At 40.3% G+C, this 19,967-nt stretch overlaps 2 protein-coding genes across 8 annotated transcripts; one reads left to right on the top strand and one right to left on the bottom strand.

Moving 5' to 3' along the window:
* Positions 1 to 112: 112 nt before the first annotated feature.
* Positions 113 to 3,458, top strand: zgc:153372 (uncharacterized protein LOC767695 homolog). Of its 3 annotated transcripts, none has more exons than XM_040008803.1 (10): positions 113 to 269; positions 545 to 678; positions 1,222 to 1,372; positions 1,448 to 1,584; positions 1,681 to 1,750; positions 1,854 to 1,935; positions 2,009 to 2,161; positions 2,233 to 2,375; positions 2,537 to 2,659; positions 2,917 to 3,458. In XM_040008803.1, the coding sequence occupies exons 1-10, from the start codon at positions 234 to 236 to the stop codon at positions 2,992 to 2,994; spliced, it is 1,107 nt and encodes a 368-aa protein (XP_039864737.1). In that variant the 5' UTR covers positions 113 to 233; the 3' UTR covers positions 2,995 to 3,458. The 3 variants fall into 3 exon arrangements, with proteins under 3 accessions (XP_039864737.1, XP_039864738.1, XP_039864739.1); XM_040008804.1 differs by having other exon boundaries at positions 114 to 269; positions 2,030 to 2,161; XM_040008805.1 differs by lacking the exon at positions 113 to 269 and having other exon boundaries at positions 276 to 678; positions 2,030 to 2,161.
* Positions 3,283 to 18,540, bottom strand: aifm4 (apoptosis inducing factor mitochondria associated 4). Of its 5 annotated transcripts, none has more exons than XM_040008797.1 (19): positions 18,439 to 18,540; positions 13,956 to 14,064; positions 13,274 to 13,383; positions 13,082 to 13,191; positions 12,046 to 12,090; positions 11,879 to 11,960; positions 11,578 to 11,690; positions 11,384 to 11,470; positions 8,324 to 8,415; positions 8,090 to 8,220; positions 7,818 to 7,933; positions 7,657 to 7,728; positions 7,390 to 7,453; positions 7,119 to 7,195; positions 6,353 to 6,470; positions 6,161 to 6,259; positions 5,985 to 6,060; positions 5,786 to 5,890; positions 3,283 to 4,872 (listed from the first exon to the last, which is right to left on the bottom strand). In XM_040008797.1, the coding sequence occupies exons 2-19, from the start codon at positions 14,042 to 14,044 to the stop codon at positions 4,842 to 4,844; spliced, it is 1,617 nt and encodes a 538-aa protein (XP_039864731.1). In that variant the 5' UTR covers positions 14,045 to 14,064; positions 18,439 to 18,540; the 3' UTR covers positions 3,283 to 4,841. The 5 variants fall into 5 exon arrangements, with proteins under 5 accessions (XP_039864731.1, XP_039864733.1, XP_039864736.1 ...); XM_040008799.1 differs by having other exon boundaries at positions 13,956 to 14,045; positions 18,439 to 18,461; XM_040008802.1 differs by lacking the exon at positions 18,439 to 18,540 and adding an exon at positions 15,778 to 16,110 and having other exon boundaries at positions 13,956 to 14,045.
* Positions 18,541 to 19,967: the final 1,427 nt, after the last annotated feature.

Below are 19,967 nucleotides of genomic sequence, written 5' to 3'. Positions count from 1 at the left end.
TACTTTCCTGGATGATTGAGAATGCATCAAGACAAATGTAGATTGCGTTGCCGCCACCCCCCGCCAAAAAAAAGCCGGTCACGACAGACAAACAATGATGCCTTTATTGTGAAAAGACCACACCGGAAGAACGGCCAGACGTGACCCCACTGTCGTCTTTCACACCAGTACACTGACTGATTTTTACACCATTTGAATTTAGTTTTTGTAATTTTGACAGTTTCTCGGAAGAAATGGCGACCAGTGAGGACGTGCGGGAAAATGTGAAGGTACTCTAGTCCTGAGTGTCGCCCAGACACTGCTCAGCTTTCTGTTCATTCACAGTTTATGGACATTTTTTTTATTTTGTCCACAGTTATTCGAGCATTGCAGAATAGTTGCTCGGGCGTGATCAATTTATAACCAGTGGAATTTCTTTTGATTTTAATAAGTTTCTTTTCAGGTTATTTTATGTATTCTGCAAAAGAAAGGTTTGCGGTGTCAACTTTGCTGTACGTTGTCTTAATAAACGTGCATGAGGACAGCTGTTAATGTGGCTGTGCAGAAATACTACGGCAAGCGGCTGGAGTCCTCGGGTGATCTGCAGACAGGTGCCGCCTCCTGCGGATCGTCCTGCAGACCAGCGCCCAGAAGTGTTACCGAAGCTCTGAGTGAGGTTCACCCTGAGGTGACCAAAAGGTGAAATCTCGCTTTGGAATCATAAGCAATTAAAGGTGTTTTTATTCTTACCAGATATCAGCAGTGAAAAAAAAATCCCAGCCGACCATATTTGAGTTACCTGAAGAAAGTTCCAGGATGATGCACTTTGTAATATTCAGTAGCATCTTCAAACATTTCTAAGCAGTGTTGTCTGTTTTTCTGTGGAGCAGAAGCCACGTGTCTGCTACTGTGACTTCCAAAAAAAAAAGATAGACTCAATGATGGTGCCTGTAAACACAAATATGAATTTTTCCAAACTTCATTTAGGAAAAGCAAGGCCAAACACCATCACAATCACAAACTTTAGACATCTTACTACCAGACGCCACATCTTTCCATAGATTTTCTTCCACTTATCCTGATCTTTTCACTTTTGCTCAGGCTGGAAGCATTTGGTCAGCTGACATGGAATAGACCCAGACAATCAGATTTTTGAGATTCCCACTTATGGGATCATTCTGTATTGCCTGATTAGAGACAACAGGTTTTCCTGTAATGACTGGTGTTATTGGCTCTCTTCAGGTTCTTCGGCTGTGGTCTTCCATTTCCAGCAAAGCTCGAGGGCTGCAGAGTCCTGGATCTCGGCAGTGGCTCCGGCAGAGACTGCTATGCTTTTAGTAAACTGGTTGGGCCGAATGGACACGTGACTGGGATCGACATGACACAGGAGCTGGTAATTACAGGTTTCTGCACAGATGGCACTTTGATGTCTGCCCCTTCTTGATGTAGTTAATTCATGTTCTTTTAGATCACAGCAGCTCGTCAGTATGTTCAGTATCATCAAGATAAGTTTGGCTATAAGGAGCCCAACGTCACATTTGTCCAGGGCTACATGGAGAACCTCAACGAAGCTGGCATTCAGAGTGACTCCATGGATGTAGTGATGTAGGTTTAAATGATGTAGTTGTGTTGGCTGTCAGGTGGAAAAAAGGAGCTTTAATTTGGTTGTTAAAGTTTTTCCCCTCTTTGTAATCTCTTCAGATCCAACTGTGTGATCTGTCTATGTGCTGATAAAAGAGCAGTGCTGCAGCAAGCCTACAACGTCTTGAAGGTTACCCTGACGAATCATCATTAACACAAATAAATGTTAACATGTTGTCACACACACACAAAGAAATATAGGAATATAAGGTGCACTCACTTATTTCATACAGGAGGGAGGTGAGCTTTACTTCAGTGATATGTTTGCCAGTAAGATCATCCCTGATCACATGAAGCAAGACGCAGTCCTGTGGGGTAAAACAAACACTGCTTCTAAATCCAGTTAATTCAAAGCCAACCATCTCTGCCGTCACCGATAACTCTTCAGTCCCCGTCTCCTCTGACTTAGGTGAGGGGATGGGCGGCTCTCTGTTTTGGCCCGATCTAATCTCATTGGCCCACAGCATGGGTTTCAGCTCTCCACACCTCATCTCAGCGAGCCACATTGTGGTCTACAACAGTGAGCTCAAAGCAAAAGCAGGTAACAAAGAGGCACATTTTCAGACAGCATTCACTCTGATTTCACAACTGAGCAAGCTCTGCATTTTGTAGGCGACATCAGTTATGCTTCAGGCACTTACAGGCTCTTTAAGCTGCCCAGAAGTCCAGCGATGTCAAACGCTACTGTGACCTATAAAGGGACGTTGGCAGAATTCCCAGATCAGCTGGACTTTGATTCCTCCCACTGCTTCAAGGTATAAAAGGCACCCTTTCTCTTATCAGCATGTACGCAGAGACATTTATTAACCTGCTTTTATTCTAAAAACACAGGTGATAATTAGTCTGGAAGTGTTATAGTTTTTAATTTCAGAAAAAAGACATAGATATCCAATTAAACTCTTTTCCTCTTACACAGAAAGACGCAGCAGTGCAGGTAAACGGAGAGATGGCATCAGTCCTCCAGAGTTCCCGTTTCTCCTCAGACTTTAAAATCCAGATGTTGGATAAACAGGAGTCCAAGTCAGAGACAACACCAGAGGTATCCAACACCACAAGTTCACTGTGGCTAAAATGCTTTTAAATTTGAACTTTTTACCCCTTGAGAGTGAACTAAGAAAAACTCTTGAAGCTCTTTTCTGAACTGAGCGGTCGTCAAATCACATTTTTAGTGATATTGACTGAGATGTCAAAACTCATTATTAAAGGTACAAGTCGTTAATTGGTGTTTTGATATGGGAAAGAGTTAACGCTTCAGCGTGCTTAAGTTATGATATTAACATAGTTTTATCTTCTCAGTATTGCCACCTCAACCCATTTCTGCTGGCTGACAAACTGGGATCCTCCGTGAAGCAGTGCTCTAAAACAAGCAAATGAAGAGGCAAGTGACTGATCTGAAGGCTTAACAGAAATGTTATTTTTGAATTTTGGCTTTATAAAGACATAATTTTACTAACTAATGGGGAATCTTGTAGATAATCTCACAGATCGTGGCCAGTGACGTGTCTCCATATTTCATATTTAGACATTAAAATGTATTTTTGTAGAAAACACAAGTATGTTTCTCTGTAACACTATCAACTCAGAGTTTGAGCTTCTTTATGCTGATGTCATAATTACCATGTGAACAACGAAATTTACAGAAGTGGAAATAAAAATACTTAATGACATAATAACCAGTGTTTAATATTTGACATGGAATTTTACAACAGCATAATAAAACGACTGCATTATAGGGGATTTAAACAGCAACATTCAGGTACTGAAGTGGATGCATGACGAGCAGCTGCCGACAGGCTGACAGTGTTAAATACGAAATGACGTAAACATTCAGGGGTGTTCAAACAGAAAAGTGTCGCACATGTTTAACATCTTTACCACCATAAAGGAGTTGTTTATTTTAAGGAACTAAAACATGTTTAAAGATGCCGCACACTTTCTCATATCATACGGAATACATGAGCTACAACTCTGTTGTATAATGTATTAAGGCACTACAGTACACATAAAAAAGAGGTCAAAAACAAACTTTTTATCTTATTTATCTTTCATGGGCAGTATTTTAAAGTGTTTTGTAAATGTTGTAAATGTAAATGTTGTATTCTCATGTGAAGTGTAGTGACGTGTGTGTTTAAGAAGTTTTGAGTGTATAGTATGAAATGAAAAAGACCTTTAAGTAACTGAGAAAGTTGATAAAGTCTTAACATTTTCAGCTCATAAAAACATCTAAATGCACTCAGTGGCCACTTTGTTAGGTACACCTGCTCAACTGTACAAATATTGAATCATCCAATCACATCACAGCAGCTGGTTATCTCTTGAAGTTCAAACTTAGTGTCTGAATGTGAAAGAAAGCTGCTTTAAGTGACTTTGAATGTGATGAGATTGTTGGTGCCAAACTGGCTGGTCTGAGTATTTCAGAAGCTGCTGATCTGCTGGGATTTTCCCACATAGAAATCGAGGGTTTACAGAGAACGGTCTAAAAAAGAGAACATATCCAGTGAGTACTCAGCGTAAAAATGCCTCGTTCATGTTGGAAGAGAATGACCAGACAGCTTCAATCTGAAGCTGAAGGTAACCGTAACAAATAACCATTGGTTACAATCAAGATATCTAGAAAAGCATCTCTGGGAGCACAGTATCTCAAACCCTGATGCAGATGGGCTACAGCAGCAGAGGACCACACTGGGTGGCACTCCTGTCAGCTGAGAAAAGGAAACTGAAGCTTCAGTTTACACGGCTCATCAAAAATGGACAAGAGAATGTAAAATGTTGCCTGGTCTGATGATTTCTGTTGCGAGGTTTAGATGGGTCAGAATTTAGCGTAAACAACATGAAAGCGCAGATCCCTCATATCTTGTCCCAGGGATTCAGGCTGCTGGTGGAGTAGATGTGTGGGGGATTTTTCTTGTCACACTTTAATGTTGCCTGCTAACCTTAACTACAGACTGTACCTTCCTAAGACATCACACCTTTAGTAAAGCAACCAGAAAAACATAAAAATAAACTCATTAAAGAGATCAGTGTGCACAAAGAGAGAATTCAATAAAGCTGTGACTGCTACTATAGTAACAGGGCTCTTTAATAAGAGCAGATAAGAGAGGCCGGCTGGTTTCCAGGCAGCCTGAGGCAGAAAGTGGATTAATTGATGTCATGTCAGACAGAAGGAGAGAAAACCAAAGCAAGAGATGACATCACTCATCGCTGAGAGGCGTAAATCCTGGTTATATCTGCAGCCAGCTCAGGTCTTCAGCTCTGAACAGAAGAGAAGAGGAGAAAACAAAAATTAAACACTGAGCAGCTTTCACGTTATAAGCTAGTGGCTTGGTTTATTATTTTTTAAAACATGAACTAAGGTTGGTTTTGGTAGCATACAGTAGTGGTTAAAACTGCTATAAATAATAGTTGTCATCAAATTTTACTTTAAGTATTTTTCATGTTTTAGATTGCAGGTTGTTTTAGCATAAACACTCCAATAATACACTTCTCACTTCCTGCATAACACCATGTGGCAGACAGATGCTATAAGCAGCTAACCTATAAATCATAGTGAAGAATTTAGCATCTGAAGGACCAGATGTTCCTCTGAGAATTTAGTGGAAAGCAAACAGAGGCACCAGTGGATTTCAACATGACACATAAATGACAGACAATGTCGTCCCGTATGTCCTGCATAGGGTTTGTCTTTAGTCTGTAAAGAAAAGGATATAACTTCCAAGGCTAAAAAGTGACGCCAATGCAGAAGCTGCAGTTTTTCTAGTGACCAGCAGGGGGCAATGCATATGGCTTCTGATCATACAGAAGTCAATGTCACTCCCATCAGTTAGATGGGAGATTAGATGTTCGAACATTTAATTTTAAAGATAACTGGAAAGCAGCATGGTTCAATTCAATTTTATTTATATGGTGCCAAATCACAGCAAAAATAAATATATATATATATATATCACCTAAAGGTGCTTTTTTTGGTAAGACCCTACAATCATACAGAGAAAACCCCAACAGTCAGACAACTCCCGACAAGCAAGCACTTGGTAACTGTGGGAAGGAAAAACTCCCTTTTAACAGGAAGAAACCAACAACAAATGTAACCAATATTACAGTTGAGGAACTAAACATTTTTGTATATTTTACAGTCTAACTTGTATAAATGCAGGACAGCACTCACTGAGCCTGTGCTTTTGTTAAGATTTGGCCTCTAGCCATCAGCTCTGCGATGCAAGCCACGGCAGGATCGAACATCAGGCTGGCCGCTGCCACCACCACATCATCCCTGTCAAAAAAAAAAAAAAAAAGGGTAACGTGAGAAACTTTACACACAGAGGACGAGCTCATGGTCAGCTGTTCGGGGCTAACTCTGCACTCACTTTATGTAGAAAGCCAGAAATTTCCTTTCTTCCATTTTTCCTTTGAATATAATTTCTGTGTATCCTTCCCCATAGCCTAGAAAGAGGAAATGAGAGGAGGAACAAAGATTTAACACAGCCTCATCTTTTAAAAAAAATTACATTTTAAAGGTGACATTTAGAAGTCAACGCTCCACCGGCGTATCGGATACTCTTCCCAAGCAAAACAGTCCAGAAGAAAGGAACAGACTCGATTTTTGTGGATTTCTTCAGCATGTTCAGAGCTGCTACTCTTCCTGGTACAAAAGACAATGATAAGGTTTAACTCGGCATTAAATCACCCATTATAAGTTTTCAACTGAATGAAAAACAGTCCTTTAGCCTCTCACCGTGAGCGTGTGACATTTGCCAGTGACCAATGCTGACCCTCTGGTCGCCTCGAATGGTCAGAGGGAAAGAGGTAACATCTCCAGCGGCAAAAATATCTGGTACGTTCGTCCTCATGAACTGTTAGAATAGATGAATAAAGGCTACAGCAAGAACCTCAACATAAGACGTGTATAATACATACATGCAGCTATTCCCTCCATTCATCAGGGCACACAGTTAGGGCTATATTTTCTTTTAGTTTTTGCCTCTGTATGTTTTCAGGCAATGTCTAATCTGGCCTTCCATGTCCTTGAGTGAAATCAGTAGTTTGCACCTTGATGTAAACTCTCTCCATTTACATTCATGACGCTGTCTCTTGATTGTAGACTTTGAAAATAACACTTTTGCCTCCTTGAGAGTGTTTATGACTCTGTTAGATGCTGTGAAGCTGTTTTATTTATTTATTTTAAACTGAGGAAACATTACTATGGTCATGAACTTAGATTCATTCTTTGTAAGAATGAACCAGACTGTTGATTTGACAGGTTTATTTTGGTTAGCGGTCATCAGATGTGCAGATAATGTAAGAAAGAGACCTTTTTGAAGCAAAAGTTTTAATTTTAATTTTAACGTAGGAAAAGCAAAAGTGTACTCATATTGACGATGCTGGCTCACCATCAAAGCTTACGGTAACAGTTAAAGAAACGTAGACACCTCTGGGTGCCATGCTTTATGCTTTAGTTATATCAGCATAAGTTCGGCTGTGCCCTCTACAGGCTGCGTTACCTTGTCAACAATCACAGCTTTCCTTGAATCCACTTCCACCTCGCTTCCTGCCAATAAGTCTGAATTGGGGATTACACCTGAAAAACATATATTTGACTCTGATATTGGTGGAACTACACAGGAAGTTTCTGTCTGACTTTGTTTAAAACAGTCATCACTCATAAAGCAATGTTAGCAAACACCACACATCCAAACGTCTCCACACTCAAACACTCCCAAACTTGATTTGCATTTCAGGCAGACCTGAACACTGAAGTAGAAAAATAACTACCAATGCCAGCAATCACAACATCAGCCTCCAGGACTACACCACTCTTCAACACCACCTGCTTCACCTGAAAATCCCCCCCCAAAAAAACATCAGTTATGGCTGTTTAAGCAGAATATATTAGACTTCAGAGATAATGGGTTATTTTACAAGCGATACCATGAGGGTTGATGTTTGATCTTTGTTACTAATGCTGCGGGTGACATGTATTCCTGTTCTACAATCATTAACCAAACCGTCCGTCATGAAAATAATGGCAGGCAGAGATACCTTCCCATTCTCTCCTCTGATCTCGGTGACTCGATCGTTCATGTGGAACTTCACATTTTTTTCTTCCAACATCTGAAAGTGAAAAACTGTGTTTTAATTATGTTAATTAAAAAAAATCCAAAAGAGTAGCACTGAAAACTGTTGTCATCATAGTCGCGCACTTGCATACTCAGCTGGCCGATCTCTGACCCCAGAGTGCGCTCAAACGGGTATTGAGTAGTGCCAACCATAGCCACACTGGCAGCTTTGTCTGAAAAGTAGGACGCCACCTCCATACCTAATATGCAAATGAAAAACACATCAGCGACGTGCACATTTGTGTGCCATAGCTGTCAGTTATCTATGAGCAAAGAGCGTCATGTCAACCCCGATGGGCAAAAAGATGAAAGGTGTCTCATTCTTTAACATAAAAAAAGAAACCTTATTTAATAACCTATGAAAGACGCTCCGGTAACAACTACTTTCTGGCCAAGGCTGGAGCTGTAAATGTCTTTGGCGTCTTCGTAACTCTGCAGTAACTTTACTCCTTCCAGGTCTGAACCAGGACAGGTGAGCGGCCGTGCCCTGTGAACAAAAAAAAATAAAATTTTAAAAAGGGACCACAACTTGTGACATGTTGTGACACATACAATGTACGTTTGCTTTTGCTCATTAAAGACGGTCTCACCTGCAGCCTGTTGCGATGAGGAGCTGGTCGTAACGCTGCAGAGTGCCATCACTCATTTTCACTTCCTTCTTGGCCGGATTTACTGACACCACCTGCAAAGCAACACACAAACCTTACACATACACAAAAACATACCCCTGTAGTCAAGTCACTTCACTGGCTCCCAAAACACAATTACATTTAAAATCCTTCTATTAGTTGATAACACTCTCAGTGATTTGGCCTCCGAGGACCAGGGGCGCCTCCGGAAGTTTTTCATAGATGTGGCCATATGGGGGTGATAAAAAATATACGGGTGGCACACCAAAACATAATTTCTAGTTTTATTACGCCCTTGTCAAATATAGGTTACCTGATAAATACTTGAAAGGAGAAAGAAAGGTATTATATGTCTAATTAATTTCCTGCTCTTAAAGTTGGTATCACTGTAAACAGGTACATTTGAAAACCAAATAACATTTTGAAATCCATAATAATCTGTTTTAATGGACTGATTGACTGGAAGTCCCAACCATCGCTTTAATGATTCTCAGCGGAGCTGAGCAGAAGATGCTTAGGATTCACTCTGCCTGAATGGAGTTAACTTTAAGAGCAAATTTGTTCAGGAAAAACAAAAAGTATGAGATCACGTAAGCGTGAACTGTTGCCTTTCTCCATGTTGACCTGGAGATGTACCAGTGATCTGCCCAGGGACTGGCATCAGCTTCTCTGCACCCTAATTACATTTTTACCAACATAGGACAGTCTTGCTATCAGGTGAAGATATTTTTATAAAACTGCTGCACCTGTGGCAGTAGCTCAGGAAGTAGAGCAAGTCATCTATTAATTGGAAGTTATGTGGTTTGCTCCAGTCTGCCTGCCAGTATCCTTGAATTATCCTTGTTGCTCCTGATGCATTCATCCAGAGTGTGAAAGTCAGATAAAAAGCACTTACAGTGGGGCAAAAAAGTATTTAGTCAGCCACCGATTGTGCAAGTTCCCCCACTTAAAATGATGACAGAGGTCAGTAATTTGCACCAGAGGTACACTTCAACTGTGAGAGACAGAATGTGAAAAAAAAACCCCATGAATTCACATGGTAGGATTTGTAAAGAATTTATTCATAAATTAGGGTGGAAAATAAGTATTTGGTCACCTCAAACAAGGAAAATCTCTGGCTCTCACAGACCTGTAACGTCTTCTGTAAGAAGCTTTTCTGTCCCCCACTCGTTACCTGTATGAATGGCACCTGTTTGAACTCATCATCTGTATAAAAGACACCTGTCCACAGCCTCAAACAGTCAGACTCCAAACTCCGCCATGGCCAAGACCAAAGAGCTTTCGAAGGACACCAGGAAAAGTATTGTAGACCTGCACCAGACTGGGAAGAGTGAATCTACAATAGGCAAGCAGCTTGGTGTGAAAAATCAACTGTGGGAGCAATCATCAGAAAATGGAAGACATACAAGACCACTGATAATCTCCCTCGATCTGGGGCTCCACGCAAGATCTCATCCCGTGGGGTCAAAATGATCATGAGAACGGTGAGCAAAGATCCCAGAACCACACGGGGGGACCTGGTGAATGACCTGCAGAGAGCTGGGACCAAAGTAACAAAGGTCACCATCAGTAACACACTACAACGGCAGGGAATCAAATCCCGCAGTGCCAGACGTGTTCCGCTGCTGAAGCCAGTGCATGTCCAGGCCCGTCTGAAGTTTGCCAGAGAGCACATGGATGATACAGCAGAGGATTGGGAGAATGTCATGTGGTCAGATGAAACCAAAGTAGAACTTTTTGGTATAAACTCAACTCGTCGTGTTTGGAGGAAGAAGAATACTGAGTTGCATCCCAAGAACACCATACCTACTGTGAAGCATGGGGGTGGAAACATCATGCTATGGGGCTGTTTTTCTGCCAAGGGGACAGGACGACTGATCCGTGTTAAGGACAGAATGAATGGGGCCATGTATCGTGAGATTTTGAGCCAAAACCTCCTTCCATCAGTGAGAACTTTGAAGATGAAACGAGGCTGGGTCTTCCAACATGACACTGATCCAAAACACACCGCCCGGGCAACAAAGGAGTGGCTCCGTAAGAAGCATTTGAAAGTCCTGGAGTGGCCTAGCCAGTCTCCAGACCTCAACCCCATAGAAAATCTGTGGCGGGAGTTGAAAGTCCGTGTTGCTCGGCGACAGCCCCAAAACATCACTGCTCTCGAGAAGATCTGCATGGAGGAATGGGCCAAAATACCAGCTACTGTGTGTGCAAACCTGGTAAAGACCTATAGTAAATGTTTGACCTCTGTTATTGCCAACAAAGGTTATGTTACAAAGTATTGAGTTGTATTTTTGTTATTGACCAAATACTTATTTTCCACCCTGATTTACGAATAAATTCTTTACAAATCCTACCATGTGGATTCATGGATTTTTTTTTTTCACATTCTGTCTCTCACAGTTGAAGTGTACCTCTGGTGCAAATTACGGACCTCTGTCATCATTTTAGGTGGGGGAACTTGCACAATCGGTGGCTGACTAAATACTTTTTTGCCCCACTGTAGATGTGGGGGAAAAGTGCTCGTATGAATGTGTGTGAATGAGACATGCTGTATAAAGAGCTTTGACTGCTCAAGTAGAAAAGTGCTATACAAGAACTTGTCCATTTACCATTTTACCGTCTCCAGAATTAGATCCAAGTGTGCTGAGGGTACTTTCAGTTACTGACCTGAGGTCAGTTCCAGCTGTGTCTACATTCAGAAACAGACTTAAAAACCTTTCTTCTCTCACAGGCCAAGAAACTGGACTAAGTGTGTGTGGGTGTGCATGTGTATGTTCGCTTGTATTTTAGTTTTATTTTGCTGTTTTCATTGTAAACCTACACAGGCATTTATGTTTTTATCTTCTGTGCTAAGCACGTTGAGTCTGAGCATAATTAAATATACTAAATAAATAAAACTGCTATTAATACTACACCGATTACCAAACAGCAGACCCTCTTAAGGCCCGCAGATCTTACTATTCCCCAAGAGAAGATTGATTTCCAAAACTTGGCGAGAGTGCATCAAAAATACATTCTAACCTCTTTCTTCGTCCACATCTCTATCCCGTATCGTTGATAAAAGTCATCTGGCCGGAGAAGGATGCTGCTGCTCTCCACATTCAGAGCCTGAAAGAAGGAATGCCACTCACTAAAACCACTCAGAGAGAAAAACACAAATCAAAAGGCAGACATACAAACACATGGGGCATCTACCCCCTTATCCTGGTGCTTACCTTGCTCAGTTTGGGTTTATCAAACGGAGGCACGGAGTCTTTAGTTATGATGATGATGCGACCCTGGTAGCAATTTTGCCGAAGCGTCTCAGCGCAGACCAGAGAGGCGGGGCCTGAAATTACAGTTTCTATGTTCAGGACTGTGATTTTTTTTTTTTTTTTTTTTATACCTCCTAGTCTCTGTCTTCACTTTTGCCTGAATACTTTAAATAGTACAAAAAGCTGCCATGCCTTAAACCTGCCTGTCGGTTAAAACGGACTGATGAATATTTCCATCTCATATTCATTACAAAGTTCTCACCTCCTCCTATGAGCAGAATAGTATGTTTGACGTCCGGCACCACACTGCACATCTCTTTCACCCGTTTGGTTACGGTCAGAGACTGAGACAAACACACAGTGCATTGTAACACAACATAAAAGTGCACTTTGGTTCATTTTAATCGTCTTATACCTGATCTGCCTTACTTTTTTGTTGATTGAAACGTACACCTTGCCGTCTTCAACTTTCACCTGTTAAATGAAACCACATTTATGATTGTTGCCTGACTGTAGGTGAACAGAATAGTTTCCCTGAAAACATTTTTAATAGGCAGAAAGTTTGCTGAACCATAATGAGATAGGATAACAGAACCAGACGTGTATAGGTTTAGAAAGAAAAGCCCTTTTCATACATTTTTGCCTTTTTTTGATCAAAAGTTCCCTGTTTGAGAAGCTCAGATGCAAAAAAACCCACAGCCTATCTCCTAAATGTTTTTCATAAGCTCAAATATAAATATAAATATTGTTAAAATGATCTGAGCCCTTAATTAATTTAAACTCCTTTAATATATCTTTATTCTTTATACAATTACATTAAACTGGAACCAGAACGTATATTAGTCAAATCGTCTCATGAGCGATCACAAGACACACGTTACTGCCTGTAAAAGTAACATGTATGACCTTGAACTTGAGCACAATCTGAGTGAAGACGCATTAGGTGATCACAGTGATCCAATTTTTGACCAAAACTGTAGGTGTAGTGATTCTGGTGAAGCGAGATGGGACAGATGAATGAGGGACACCTCACCATGGCAGAAGCTGATCGACTCTTTGGGCAGGTGAGCTACAAAATGAATCCATCAATTTGTGAGAAAATGTAATAAACAATGGAGAAAATGACCCAAATGCAGGAAGCCACAGAATCAGAGGTCAAATCCAAAAATCCAGCTGTTGAATTGAGGTAGGTGTAAACCAAAAGTGAGGGATGAAACAAACAATACCACTCGCAAACTTCTTTAAAGCCTTTGACCAAGAATATCTGACAACATGGCAGTGTTAGGCAGGAGGTGTTTGCATATATACTGCAGAGACGACTTGAATACAGGTGTGGCAGAAAGAGGGCTTAAAAAAAAAAAAAAAGCCAACAGAAAATATTTCACAATACAGGAAGTGACTGAGCAGAAAACCAGAATCATGACAAAGAAAATCCTGGATGAACTTGTGATAAGTGCCACTTCACCTTGTAGCAGGGCAGACTGTCCAGACCTGGATAATCCTCAATATCTCCATTCCTGACATTGAAGCACGCACCATGAAAAGGACATCTCACTCTGTCACCAACCAGTGTCCCTGAATTAACACAGAGCATGCAACTTAGAAAGTGAAAGAAAGCGAGAAAGATAAATAGCCGAGACGTAACTTAAGTCCTTACCCTTGATCAGAGGTGCACCGTAATGAGAGCACCTGCCTCCAACAGCGCTGTACTGACCCTCGCTGCGGACTAGCAGCACCTTCTGATCCCCCACAGTTACTTCTTTCATTCTGCATGAACACAAAAGGAGCAAAAGAAGAAATCATTATAAAAACATTTTTTGTTTTTTACCATTTTCCTCTTTTATTTTGATGTTGTTTCTAACGTCCCTCTGTTTTTTTTAAACTCCCTGTCTTTGTGCTCTTTCCCAACAGCTTGTAAATATCACATAGTAGTGGATCACACAATTACTGTGCCACCCAAAGGTCGATCTGCACATCTTTTAAGATTAGCAGCAAAGGCCTGGCTTCAGGGCTTTCTGCCAAAGAGCTTTCTTATCCTTTAAACTATTTCATTTACTTCGGCCACTTGGTTTGGTTTAGGAAAATATAACATCTTGGGTTCAAATATATCCTTTCAATTACATTCACCGTTTCGTTAAGAAACGTTGGAATAAGATACCATGCTTCCCTGGGTGACAGATCAGGTCTTTGCTCCCGGTGTTTGTTTTTCTTAGATTTTTCGCTGTGTCGTATATGACCGTTGCTTCTCTGATCCCTCTGCACTGATTTTGAACTTTTGACCTGGTTTCCTGTTTGCAAAGGTATCACAAGCAGATGTGGTGAATTGCATTGTGACTTACTGTCCATCTTTGAGATCAGCCTCCTGACACACCAGTTCCGTCACCTCCTCCTGGGTGTCCGTTTGACCGGTTTCTTGGCACTGATTCATCCTGCAATACGTTAACCACCCTAAGTAAACATGTTTGCTGTTAGAATGACTGGGTGGGCCCGCAGACTGCCAAGATTTATGATAATGCGTGTCTAGACCAAAGTCAGCTACAAACCAGCTTAGTAGAAAACAGACAACATGCAGGATATGGCCAGAATAACCACGCATGAATGGATTTAGCTGCTGTGAAACATTTTCATTGCAAATACTCCTACATTTCAACTGAAATGCTTCTTGGTAATTAAATATTAAACATTAATCACAGCTCACCTATGTTTCTAATTAACAGAAGGTAAGAGAGCAAATGCAGAAAAAAAAATATATGTTGGGTACAGAAAACACTTTCTGCCTCGTTCTGCAGAATCGATGAAGATCATATACAGACTTTGAGCTGTACAGCAGCCTATTAGTATAACAAGGGTTAAAACGAAGTAAACAAGCATCATTATTTATATATAAGAAGGCCAAAACTTTAGGCTAAAACTAAGACCAATAGGTCAATGATGTCAAACTAATTTTACATCATGGCCCACATCTTAACCTTTTCTTTACATGCTCTCTTTAACCTTATTACCCTTCATGCTACAGACAAAATTCAAACCATTTCACAAAAAAGACGAGCTTTACGGGGACATTCGGTGTGTCATTGTAACACAAGACAGTTGCAAGGCACTGCTGCCTGATCAGCACATGGTGAAATCAGCGCTGCATAGATTTTACCATGTGCACTTCACATTATAGTAACTCCTCAGTGATTTTTTTTTTTTTTTAGTTTTACAGCCAAAATGACTGAAGTAGTCTATCAGCCTGTATAAATCAGAATTAAGGGTTTATCGCCCTTTTTTTTTTAGTGTAACAAAGTTTAACTACGCATTTAATTCCTGAAATAAATTGAGGAAAAGAAGTGCAATTCCAACAGTACATCTCAGGTTTTCTACATGACAATGAAATCCTGCTGTAGAGAGAGAGAAAACAGGAATTTTGCTGTCATTTAATTGTTTAACTAGCACTTATTAACTTATTATTTGTCATTATAATTATTATTATTTTTATTAATGGCACCATAATGAACAGCCAAGGGGGAAAGGTCTTTATCAGCAGGAAAAGCTGTAAAACTTATACAAAAAAAACTTTTGTATATGATTTGTTGATAATCTGTTAAACATAAATGATGTCAAGACACAATGAGATGGGGGAAAAAAATTCTGAAGCTGCAATCAGTTGTTGCCTGTTGTGACTTTTATACATCTTTATTTATCCAGGTAAACAGTCTCAAGAGAGACCTGGACAAGCTGGCAGCAAAACATAAAAGTTCTGTAGAGATATTTTAAGAAATAAAATGGACTGGGCTGATAACAATGTCAAACACGGAGTGGGGACAATAAAGCAGAGTCATAATGATGCTTGCAAAAACTGGCCACCTCTTTATTTCATATATCACAATACCTGTTTAGCTGTATAAACAATATTTAAACAACGAAAAAACAAAACAAATAACAAGCATGTAAATAGCAAAAATCACTTTTTGGTATGACATCGGAGTCTTTGCCGTCAGATTTTGGCCCCCGTGCCCTATGTTTGACACCCCCGCTATAGACTGTGATTTACATCTAGCTTACAGCGATATCGAAATCTCCGCGTGCAGAAACTACGCATTATTTCCACGTATACAATAAAAATACAGCTAGCTGGTTTAAAGACAGAAACAGCGAGCCCCGTGAGGCTGCACTCACTTGTTTCCTTGCACCTGAGCAGCACGGAGGAGAATACCAGACTGTCAGATAAACACCCCCCGCGTGACAGCCAGCCGGTCCCGTGAGCTCCTCCCTCAGCCAACCGTAACCGAGGAGGAACAATAAAGGGATTGACAATGGGCTGCACAGCACGTATAGCGTATACAGTCCGTATACGGGAGGAACAGACCGTACAGTTACGCCATGAAAAAAAAAGATTAGCGCTGACTAACGAAGGATCAGTACGAACAGCTGTGTACCAGAGGATAGATACCTGCAGAGGAACCGCTTTTGCAGGTTTTAATCGGCAGAATAGCAAGGAGCAGGGGCGTTACTGGGCTGTCGTCAGTGGGGTGGCACACCAGGGTGGGGGGAGGGAGGGCATTTAATCAGAAATGATCAGCAGCCTGCAGCATGCTGTGCATGGTTTTCAGGCTTGTGTACAGCCATGTGCCCTATTATTAGCTACATGGAAAGAGGCAAAGCATAAAGGTTTCAAAATTAGTTTCTATTCCTTAAATGTAAAAGTCATAACCCAGTTTTAGTTCAATCACAGCTGTCATGTTGTGAGAGTTGATGATGATGATGATACGGTGGCCCTGAGAGGCCAAACAGACTGCAACTTAAGAAAACACCAGCAATAAGAAAAACACTGCAAAGGCACACAAAACACAATGGAAATAGGAAAAACAAAACACAAATAGGAAAAACGAAAACAGAAATAGGAAAGAACAGATTTCCAAAAGCACAAGGGAAGTGTTCCTGGGGAGACAATAACCCGACAGACCATTTGCAGGAACCAAAATATGCTAAGAATTGCGCTGGGTGACACTTAAAAGAAGTGGAGGATCTATCGGTTTTGTGAGGAAAGAAAAGATGAGAGGTAAGTCTGTTAGCCTAACTATTAGCCTAAAACGCCGGCATCTAATAACCAACTCGCAAAATAAAACAAAATAAAAACAAAACAACAAACACGAAAACACCAGACATTATAATACAGACTTATAATTTGCACCGATGTTTTTTCTATAAATTCTATATGCGAAAAGTGAGCGCGAGAGTCCTCGGTGCGCCTGCTTGCTGCTGAAGTCAAAGTAAACTTTATTGTCATCTCCGCTACGTACAGTCCAGTATATAGAGAGACGACACGACGAGGCTCCAGTTACAGCAGTGCAAGTAAACAAACAATAAATATAAGAAGAGTAAGAAAATAAATATACACTTTAGGACTAGGGGTAAAGGAATCAATAACAATTTAAAATTTATAATTTGCAGTTTGATGATTTAAAGTCTCACACACAACCCGTCGAAATGGGAGGGAGGCCTGCTGCTTCCAAATAGAGCACATTTCATTCATAATGTTTTAAATCCAAGCCCATTATGTATTCATGATTTGAATCCCGGGTTGTGCGAAATCCCAGAAATGTACCTTAGACAAAGTGAATCTGTGAACTAAGGTGTAGGTCTACTAGGTTATGTTGTGGTGATCCTCGATATGGGGGATTTGTCTTCATACTGGAGTGCAAAATTAAAACCAATGGAAGATGGACAAGAAAAGTTCAAAGCCATGAGGTGCTCAGTTTTAGAAAAAAATAGAAAAGAAGAGGAGGAGAAACGAGCAAAAGATACAGGTAAGCAGATGTGTCATTGAATAATGGCAGGTCATGTATCCTGAAACATTCAGAATCAGAATACTTATTAATCCCTAAGGAAATAATGTGGATTACAGTTGCTCCAAAAAGAAATGGTAAAAATAGTAACAGTAACAGACAAAACTCCAAACAATACATTATGTTACAGATTTTAATATTAATTAGTTCCGACAACAGTTTTATGTTAATGTACAATCCTTAATATGTTTTATGTGTGTGCGCGCGCGCGTGTGTGTGTGTGTGTGTGTGTGTGTGTGTGTGTGTGTGTGTGTGTGTGTGTGTGTGTGTGTGCCAAACAGGCTAGGACCGCCACTGGTCATCAGTATTATATGGCTGTATCCCAATTCAGGGTCTGCAGCCCTAAAGTACGCAGCCTTAACGGTCCACAAGGGCCGCGTACTCAAAGACCGCTAAGGCCGGAAGTTCGAGGCTTATGAAATGGGACAGTCTGGCCTCCATCATGCTGCCCAGGTTGCCTAGCAACCATGACACCAACCGCTGGAAATGTTTCATACAGCTTTGTTTGACAGAAATGAAGGAGAACATCTTTTGTTCATTTGTTTGTTTTCACATGAGCTTTGATTTGGTAAGTATCTGAGGCTGAGACCACAGGACTGTAAAACATGATTGTTGGGCTTAATTTCTGTACTGAACAGTCTTTCTAAGATTAGCTATAAATAACAATGAGCTAAAATATAGTTTATGTTAGTTTGGTAAAAAAAAAAAAATGTTATCAGAATTTTTTTGAGATTCTGGGTGTCCACACCACTGGGAGTTTACTGCTTTTTTATTATAACACCTGTACACATTTTCCTAAATATTGCCACTGACTTACTCCCTCCATATAATAATAATTAAAAAAGATTAAGACCAATAAAAACTAAAATAATACCAAACAGTTTCAAACTATTAAAAACAAAAGTGAAATAAGAGAATCGCATCTGGAAACTAACTGAAACTGAATTTAAAGCAAAAAAATAAATCAAACAAAATGAAAAAGTGTGCGTACTTGCCCATGAAGTTTTCTTCACAGGTGTACAGGCGTGTGAGAGGAGGAGGACACTAGCGTTGAATTTGTCCAAACCTATCACCTCACCTCTTGCACATACAATGGGTTGCTTTTGTCTTTGCAAACAATAAGCAGTGTTAGGAGTGTCGGGTTTCAGGGGTTTAGGAAATAAATGGATCATGACAATGACAGTTACAAGTAGGTTTTTGCTAAATCACCATTGCCGAAGTCTCTGTACCCTTTTTGACCACTTTATAGGGAACATATAGGGTTTTTTTTCTCCATGGTAGGACTCACAGTCAGAACAGATAGATGCTTTTACAACAACAGTGGTTAAGAACACACTTGTTGTGGATAATCAGCTTCGTTTAGAGGTCAAATGATACTTCAGGCGTGTCATTATTAACAGAAAACGAGAGAAGAGAGGGAGGCAAAGAATTGCTCCCTGAGTCTTGGACCCTTGGTTTTTAGTTTTCTGTTCAATGTTTAGAGGGTTTTGAGGGATTTATGTTAATGTTCTGTAATATTTTATGATTAGAATAAGAAAGGAGAAATGAATGTATCAGAGGAGCAGTTCAGGTGGAGTGAATTTGGAAACAAAGTTAAGAGAGATGAGGCTGGATGGTTTGAATGGATGAACACAAAGCTCTTAGCACATGAAAATGATCACAAAGGATGGTGTGGATATGGTGGGATGGAGCTATACAACCCCTAAAGGAAGCTGCCAAAGGAAGAAGAGTTCATTAACAACAATACACAAGGTTATCAGAGCTCAAGAAACAATCATTCAAATGTCATTAGCCTTGCTGTGAAAAAATACAGTTAAAACATGAGACTGAAATCTGCTCATGTTCTCTTCTTATCTTTTGCTAGTGTGTCTTATCTTTTTAATTGTCTGTTTGTCAAAATCATTGAATATGTACACTGGACAATCATTCCACTCTAGAAAGAGAACAGTTCAAACATATGATTAAAAGCCCTCAAATTACCATTCCCATCACCAAATTACCAATCATGAGGCAATGTGACCTTCAATAATGTAGTACCATATCATAGCGTGCGTGATAGTGAAACCCCTGAAAACTGTTACCTATAACCTATACTCATGGATTTATGTGAATCATTCTTTTATTGGATCATGATGCTGCTTGACATAAGTATGGGTTGTTTCTCACCTCGGTCCAATAGAAAGAATGAATATTCCTGTGCAGACTGTTGAATAAATGCATGAAAACCTTAAAGCTTCTCACCCTCATCTTCTCAACATAACAGGCAATGCACAATCAGGATCCAAGGCGGTGACGCTTTGCCTCTGGATGCTTTTCTTTAAATCTCTGTTGATTGTGAAATTTATAAAAGAAGCGTGCTTTATGCCTGATGATTCATTTGACTTCTAAACTAAACTAAGCTCGAAACTAACCGCTGTTGTTGTAAAGGCATCTTTCTCTCCTAACTTAGAGTCCTACTCTGTGGGAAATAAAACAACAAAAACTAAATGTTCCTGTGATGTAATCAGAAAAGGGTAGGAC

Source organism: Simochromis diagramma, unplaced genomic scaffold (genome assembly GCF_900408965.1).
Source record: "Simochromis diagramma unplaced genomic scaffold, fSimDia1.1 OVJJ01000344.1, whole genome shotgun sequence".
Taxonomy (NCBI): domain Eukaryota; kingdom Metazoa; phylum Chordata; class Actinopteri; order Cichliformes; family Cichlidae; genus Simochromis; species Simochromis diagramma.
This window is presented reverse-complemented; position numbering and strand designations above follow the sequence as displayed.